Consider the following 9,029-nt stretch of genomic DNA (forward strand, 5'->3'; position numbering starts at 1 on the left):
CAACTACTACTACTACTACTACTATAGTGAGAATTTTTTCTCTTATTCTTTTATTTGTTTCAGTCATTTGATTGCGGCCATGGTGGAGCACCACCTTTAGTCGAACACATCGACCCCAGGACTTATTCTTTGAAAGTCCAGTACTTATTCTATCGACCTCTTTTGCCAAACCGATAGGTTACGGGGACGTAAACACACTAATATCGGTTGTCAAGCTATGATGGGAGAACAAACACAGACACACAAACACACGTGTATATACATATATTCGACGGGCTTCTTTCAGTTTCCGTCTACCAAATCAACTCACAAGGCTTTGCTTGTCCCGAGACTTTAGTAGAAGACACTTGCCCAAGGTACCACGCAGTGGGACTGAACCCGGAACCATGTGGTTGGTATGCAAGCTACTTACCACAGCCACTCCTGCGCCTATGTTTATAAAAATATTTTTGGGATTTCTGTATACACATACACGCACACATATATAAATCAGGTCTATATATAAAAACGTGTGTGCTTGTGTGTGCGTGTATGTGTGTGTGTGTGTGTGTGTGTGTGTGTGTGTGTGTGTGTGTGTGTGTGTGTGTGCATATGCGCGCGTACATGCGTGTCGTGGGGAGAGAGAGAAGTCTTTATTCAACCTGCAAATGCTTTGGAAAATATATCAGTGTCAGCCAAGTTTCTATGATTATATGTAAGGAAAAAATAATATTCAATAACCAAAAATAAAAAAAATCACACATTACTAACCATCTTTCTTGTACACAAGTTGATTTCCTGATTTTGCCTTTTCATCTGTACTCAACCAATAATCAAGGCTATCTTGCACACGAATGCCGTTGGAAAGCCATCTGAATATAGTATTTTCTGTTGAATCTCTTTGACCACCCGTCCACCACAGAGAGCTTCAAGTAAACAATAGTGAAATATAGAGAAAATTAAGTTAGTTTATATTGAGTAAATGCGTTTCGCGTGCACAAAAGCATGTACACTTTTAAGGTAAGCAATATCTGGCGATTACTTCAACAGTTTTTAAGACCTATTCGGTCATTTAATGTCTTATATTGTTTATGAGAAACACTATGGCATGTAGTAAATATAAATAACTGATAAAACTATTTTGTGCTTTCAAAGAAATTACCAAATATTTTGCCTAATATATTAAATTACCTTGTGTATCGGATGTAATATTCTGCCTAGATTCCTAAAATGTAAAATTCTGTTTCTTTTGATCATCCCAAACATAAGCTTTAATTATTAAAATTACGAGTAAAATGTTATAAGACACAGGTTCAAATTAAAGTTCATCAAAATACTATGCGAGTTGGTTTTCTATTTTTCTAATAAATAATAACAAGTATGACAATTGATATACATTTACATTAAAAACAACGAGTACCATATTCCATTTCATTTGTAATTATAAAAGGTTAATTTATATATTTGTTACTAATACAGGCATGAAGCCTCATATTTTGTAGGAAGGAGGATACAGCCGATTAAATCGAACACCAGCAAATTACTGGTACGCTTAACGACAGCTAATTCTTTAGCTGGTAAAGTAACAAGGAAATTTCTTATTCTGTATATTAAACATGAATTACTTTTTGTTAATAAAATACATTTTCGATGCTAAAAAGTATCAATGAACAGCTTACCTGCTCGTGTAATGAGTATTCAACCAATTTTTAATGAAATTATGTTCATCCGTGTCCGTAATACGAAGCAGATAGGCTCCATTTTCCTGAAATTAATACAGATCATAACATCTCTATACTAAAAATAACTAATGACATGGCAATATGTTATCTTTAGCCGTTATAACAGGAAAACGTACGACTTATAACACTTGTATAAAATACTGATAGTTATTCGATTTCCATTAATAATTTATAGTAGTGTAAATATCTGATACACAATTTTCTAAAATGATATTATAAATATTATTATTATTATTGGAGTAATTCGAAATTTCCAGTTGGGTGTATTGATGAAGAATGTACATGATGAAATGTTGCTAATGGCAGTATAAGGGTGTAGGTAAGATCGCCAAAATAACCGGGAAATAAGAAAGTCAATGATTTACTCGTTATTCCGCATTATGTCTTTTTCTAAAATAAATAATCTTCCTAATTTCAAAAATGTTGCATATATTGAAAGTAATCAAAACTGTATAGTATTTGGGGAGTGATAAATATAATACCCTTATTTTTCTATTATTTTGGCATTTTTATTTATATCTTCATACCTATGATAAGGCTTACCAATGAAAAAAGTTTCATCAAAATTTATAGACATAAAAATATTAGCTGAGCATTATGAGTAAAAAAAGATAGCAGAATACCAAGATTAAACAGAATGTCTCCAGCTAGTAAATAGAGCTGCTGTCTGTTAATTAAGAAATTAAATCATATAAAGAGGAAAAACTTCCAGAACTTGAAAGGGTTGCAGGTAACTCACAAAATATGTATGCATGTCATTATTCAGTTTTATTTCAAGATTTCTTTTCCAAAGAGAAAGAGCCGGGTTATTACATCTTTCATTGGAATTTCAACAACAGGGTATGTATGTATGTATGTATGTATGTATGTATGTATGTATGTATGTATGTATGTATTTATTTATTTATGTATGTACGTACGTATGCTCGTACGTATGCATATATGTATGTATGTATGTATACGTGCAGATTTGTATGTTTTGTTTCATGTGTGTATTCTCATGCTATTGTTGCATGCCTAGACATGCTCATACATACTTAAATGGTAAACTTCTGGAATTTTTACAAATTTCAACAGTTCCAGTGATGGCTTGGATCTGTAGTCCAGCTTTTTCCTTTCTGATTTTGAGAAGCCTAACTTCTCAAGACTGGTATTTAGGCAATGTGTTGCACATCTCAGTGCCCCAATAATTACAGGTAAAAACTTGAACTTGTAACCTGGATAGAGTAGCTAGAGATTCCTCAACAGTTCAGCGTAGGTAATTTCTTTTTTGTTGATTTTTAGCTTTATGTTAATATCTTCTGAACAGCTGATTTCCACAATTGTATACAGTTTCTCTTCTCCGTCCCAAGTTACTATATCAGGCCTATTGCGGAGACATTTATTGAAGTTTTTACTGGGATATTCCACCAGCATTCCTTTTTATTATGAGTGGCTGTGACTTCCACCATTCTGTGGGTTCTTATGCATGTCGTTATTCAGCTGATTTCAAGATTTCTTGCCAACCTAGATCCAAGGTTCCTTCATTGGAATTTCAACATCAACAACAGGGTGTTCGTGTTTGTTTGTTTGTATGTATGTATGTATGTATGTATGTATGTATGTATGTATGTATGTATGCTTGGATGTATGTATGTATGTATGTATTTATGTATGTATGTATGTATGTATGTATGTATGTATGTATATGTGCAGGTTCGTATGTTTTGCTTTATGTATGTATTCTCATGCATATAGTTGTATATCTAGACATGGTCATATATATATTTAAATGATGTACTTCTGGAAGGTTTTACAGATTTTTACTGTTCCAGTGATGGATTGGATCTGTAGTCTTCGAATTAGCTTTCTCCTTTCTGGTTTTGGGAAGCCTAATTTCTCAAGATTGGTATTTAGGCAGTGTGTTACATATCCCAGGGCTCCAATAATTACAGGTTTAAACCTGAACTTGTAATATGGATAGAGTGACTGCAGATTTCTCAATAGTTCAGTATAGGTACTCTCTTTTTCACTGATCTTCAGCTTTATGTTAACATCCGCTGGGAAGCTAATTTCCACAACTGTGCACAGTTTCTCTTCTCTACCCCAAATCATCATATCAGGTCTGTTGTGCTTACATTTTATTGAGGTCTTCACTGGTACATTCCACCAGTGTTCCTTTCTATTATGAGTGGCTATGTCTTCTACCATATTGTGGATTCCTATATCTTTATCTTCGGGATTATCCTTCCGACGGATTTCATTATAGAGTGTCCTAGCTACAACGTCATGTCTCATCGGTAGATAATACCGTGATGACATTTTCGGACAACTGCTTATGGTGTGCGTGATATCTTCAGTGTGAACTCCACAAAGTCTGCATCGGTTGTAACACTTTACGGCTTTACCTGTATCTCTATTCCTTTTGGGAATCAGATACTTGGTTGATATTTTCTGTTTCTGGATTGCAAATGCACATCCTTCAAAGTGGGAGGTAGTAATCCGACTATTGGTCCATGCTAAACTGCTTTGCTGATCGATGTTGCTATCATCTCGGAGCTTTCTACTAACATACCCATGAATAGTCTTCTGCTCATACAGGCTCATCCTTTCATCTGATGATACGTTGCAGTAGATCCGTGAAACTTCTTTGGGCATGTATTCTAGGTTATCAGACAAAGAGTGTTGCTCAAGGAGCTGCCTTCCAAGTCTTACAGTTACAAGAGTTTCACCATCTCGTGAAATGGGTTTCCGTGATGTTTACTGCTCCTCCTCTCATGTCTCTGTATACTGCTGCCTGGTTGCGGTTACATTTTTTGTATATTGTTTTTCTCTCAGTTATTCTCTTCTGATGTCGGAGTTTTTCCACTGACAGCTTTTAGCTCCTGTTTCAGGATAATCAGTTTACAAGTGAGTATCCTCTTTTGCTGTCTCCAAACATCATTCCTATCTCCTTTACTTTCTGTTGTTGGGACGTATAGTGATTTGCTTGTTTGCATGCAATAAGCATCATTGATTACGGAAGACTATCAGCCTTCCGTAAACCAGTTATCTTTTTCTCTGTTTTCAAAACCCGTGATGGTACCTTCTTTGTTATTTCGGTTTTGTTTACTTTTTGAATATCATACGTGTACTGTTTTACAGTAGTACCCAGAGCATATAGATAAGCGCTCAGTAAGGGCACATTTCACCGGCATATAATCCTGACTACTACTACTACTACTACTACTACTACTACTACTACAATCGTTGCAGTTGTGCCTGCTATTTATCATAGTCGTAGTAGGGAGACAGTGGTCAGTTACTTGAGCCAGTAATGTAGTTTGGCTGACAGGCACTCTAGAATCTGTTGGAATGTCGCTAGCTGCGAAACAACGTGTTGGTCTTATATCATTCACGTTTTCGTTTTTGTTTATAGAGTTGGGAAAAAGGTTAATTTCCGATTTCTTAATTAGTTACTAACCTTCTATCTATGTTTTACAAATGTTGCTTGTTGGCGTAGTTGCTTCGCAGTAAAATGATTTAATTCTGGATGCAGATCATCCCAATACGATTTCAATCGCTTCATATAGCCAACAGCGGGGTTTTGTTTCGTTTTTTCGTAGCAGTTAAATAGATCATTATTTAATTCATAACTCCATGAGAAATGAATTTTGTAGTTACGGTTTCTTCTATAACTACAGCTAGAAAGAATTTGTTTACCTGTTGAGCTGTTGTTTTCGTTCTGTTCCTCGATTGTGTTGTTGTTGTTGATGTTGTGTCCAGCCATGTTGTTTACAGTAACTCTCTGCATGGTAAATTCAAGTTTCACTCGAAAATCACTACGATTGTGAATAAAAAAAGGCTCCCTCAATTCATCTGAAGATCAACCAGTTACTTAACAAGGCCGATAGTTGTGGCTGCAAAGTTGGAGATAGTATTCATCGTATTTTTGATAATCTCCCACGCCAAATACGCGAATTGTCGCTTCGAAAGTGTGTATGTATGTATGTATGTATGTATGTATGTATGTATGTATGTATGTATGTATGTATCTATGTATGTATTATGCATGTATGTATGTACACACACACATACATACATACATACATACATACATACATACATACGTGTATATATATGTGCATGTATGTATATCTAATATCTATAAAATTGAAGTTCTCTCTCTCTCTCTCTCTCTCTCTCTCTCTCTGTGCATGTGTGCGGGTGTTTGTGTGTGCGTACAAAAATTTAATGTACCTCAATAACTTCTACATCTTTCATCTTATTTCTTTAAGATTTTATACACAGCGGTTTCATATTCCAGACCCGAATATAGGCAACTTAGACTTTTTTAAATCGATACAGGGGCTTCTAGAGCGGTGGGAAATCAAACATTAGATGATTCTTTTTCATTTGCAGTAATCAGCTGTTTTATAATCTGTAGGGTCTTCCATACTTTTTTAATCTTTTTATAAAAGTGAAAGGATTTTGTCTATTTATTTCCACTGTCCACCAGCGACTGTGATTAAATTGACTAGGAACACTGAACGCACACATTTCCATAATTCTCAACCGATTTTTACCAAACTTTACACACACATTACTTATGTTCCAAGGATGCTCATGCACTACACATTTTGCCCAAAGCTCCTGCGTAAATGGGCCTAAAGGGACATAGGTTTTTCGTATGTAGTGTATAATTTTTCAGTCTTTTTATAAAAGTGAAAGGATTTTGTCTATTAATTTCGACTGTCCACCTGCGATGGTGATTAAATTGACTAGGAACACTGTACGCGATGAATATCCAATACCAAACAATCTTAATCTCCATACTTAAACTGCATTAAACTTTGGTAAGCTTACCTTTACCTATTCTGAGTTACTTGAAAGGCGATGTTCTCTTTCCTCTCTTCTATTTGTTGATACCTTTGTTTACCTACCAATGCTTTGTTTCACTATAAGGATGCTTATTTACCCATCCACTATGATATTTCGACTGTTGTCCATTGTTTCAAATACGTTTTAGCATTGCCGTTCTAGCCTTTTTTTAAACAATCAGATATGATTCATCCCCACGAATCAACCTTTAAATAAGGTTGTAGAGTATGTGCTCTAGCAGCAAAATTACCGACGATAAAAAGTGAAGCTTGGCCAAAAGTAAATGTTCCCTGGTCGAGATTACACCTTGATTTCGATGATTCCTTAAACGGTTCATACTACTTAATGATAGTAGATTTCTAGTAGTTTCTCTAAATGTTCTCAACTACGACAAACTTTCTACATGAGTTATTTGCGAGATTTGGCGTCCCAGACACGGTAGTGTCTGACAATAGAACACAATTTATGTTTTTGCGTTTAAAAAGTTTTGTAAAATGTTCGCTGAAAAACATGTAACTACTGCGCCATACCATCCCAGATCTAACGGACAAGCAGAACGCTTTGTCAATACGTACGAGAGAGCCCTAAGAAAGTCTAAGAAAGTTTATTAGCAGCACAAGATCAAGCACCGATACACAAAAATCAGGAAGATCTGCAATGTAGGTTATGTAAATCAAAAACGTAGTGTTACTCATAATAAGTGAATGTAACATGCTGGCACAGAAAGAATACAAGGAAAGACATGACAACCTAGGGAGAGGAATCCACTGGAAGTTATGTAGAAAGCTAGGATTTGACCATACTGATAAATGGTATGAACATGAACCTAGTAAAGTACTAGAAAGTAAAAAAATTAAGATGATGTAGGACTTTAAGATGGACAGAGTAATAGAAGTTAGAAGGCCTGATTTAGTATTAGTAGACAAAAAGAATAGAAAGTGTCAGGTAGTTGAATTTACAGTTCCAAATGATGAGAAAGTTAATATGAGAGGTATAGAGAAAATAGCAATGTACCAGGACCTAGCCATTGAGTTACAGAGACTTTGGAAAGCGCAGGTAAAATGCATGCCAGTAGTTATATGTGTATTGGAAACTATCTCTAAAGATTTGAACAAATGGATAGAGAAAATTGGTATAAAACCTAGTTTAGTACAGCACCAGAAAACAATATTATTAGGGAGAGTTAAATACTTAGAAGGGTTCTGGGTATCTAACGTTACTTATTGTAGCCCATTGTTAGGAACTTTTTTCTTCTTCAAACAATTTAATCTGTTCAGCATATATGAAATAATAATAATGATAATGATTTTCAGATTTTGCCAGAAGAGCAGCAATTTTGGGGGAGGTGATGAGTCGATCACATCGACCCCAGTGTTCAGCGGGTACTTATTTTCATCGACCCCGGAAGGATAAAAAGCAAAGTCGACCTTGGCAGAATTTGAATTCAGAATGTAGCGACGGGCGAAATACCGCTAAGCAGTTTGCCCGGCGTGCTAACGATTCTGCCATCTCACTGCCTTCAGTAATAATAATAATAATAATAATAATAATAATAATAATAATAATGGTGATGATGATGATGATAATAATAATAATAATAATAATAATCTTTTCTACTTTAGGCACAAGGCCCGAAATTTTGTGGGAGAGGGCCAGTCGATTAGATCGATCCTCAGTACGCAACTGGTACTTATTTAATCGACCCCGAAAGGATGAAAGGCAAAGTTGGCCTTAGCGGAATTTGAACTCAGAACGTAAAGACAGACGAAAAACCGCTAAGCATTTCGCCCGGCGTGCTAACGTTTCTGCTAGCTCACCGCATTAATGCCCTGACGCAGTATTAGGCAGTGGCTCTCATGGCTTCTCATCTTAACTGATTGGAAGTGTTATCATATACGTTGTTTTGTCTTGGTACAAAAATGGGCTACAGCAAATATTCAGCTCAATACCATAGATTTGCTTGTCAGTTGTTTGACCTCAACCAGTTGAGCATGTCCCTTAGTGGCTGACGATATGTGCGTCTCTGATCACGAGAAGAAGTAGTGGAGGAGCATCATAGCCATGTGTTGAGACAAATTCTTTGGGTGTTTGGATAATTCATATCTTGAAACATGGGTGTTTCGTTCAACATCCTTAAACAATATTCAGAGACCTTTAGAGCGCGATGGGCTACTCGATCTAAAGAAAATCTAACTGGCTTCCACCTGTAAGGTCATGCGTTGTTTGTCTTGTTATGAGATCACCATGTCGCGCACATATGGTTGCGATGCATGTGTTTGATGTACACTTATCAGACGGGTAGTCATGATGGGTATATTGGGCTTCGTATATTTTACCCCAGTGTCACTTTGATGGCATGCACTGCTCTCTCACTCAATAATAATAATAATAATAATAATAATAATAGTAATAATAATAATAATAATAATAATAATAATAATAATAATAATAATAATAATAATAATAATA

The 9,029-nt window shown here is 35.6% G+C and overlaps 1 protein-coding gene across 1 annotated transcript in view; it reads right to left on the bottom strand.

Moving 5' to 3' along the window:
- LOC106871423 (contactin-2) overlaps nt 1-9,029 on the bottom strand; it is a 229,293-nt gene that overhangs the window by 109,878 nt on the left and 110,386 nt on the right. The window contains exons 4-5 of the mRNA XM_052973899.1: nt 1,659-1,744; nt 751-905 (exon numbers count right to left, since the gene is read on the bottom strand). Coding sequence (XP_052829859.1) covers nt 751-905; nt 1,659-1,744 — 241 coding nt within the window. The remainder of the gene's footprint in view (nt 1-750; nt 906-1,658; nt 1,745-9,029) is intronic.

This window comes from Octopus bimaculoides, chromosome 17 (assembly GCF_001194135.2).
Source record: "Octopus bimaculoides isolate UCB-OBI-ISO-001 chromosome 17, ASM119413v2, whole genome shotgun sequence".
NCBI classification, from domain to species: domain Eukaryota; kingdom Metazoa; phylum Mollusca; class Cephalopoda; order Octopoda; family Octopodidae; genus Octopus; species Octopus bimaculoides.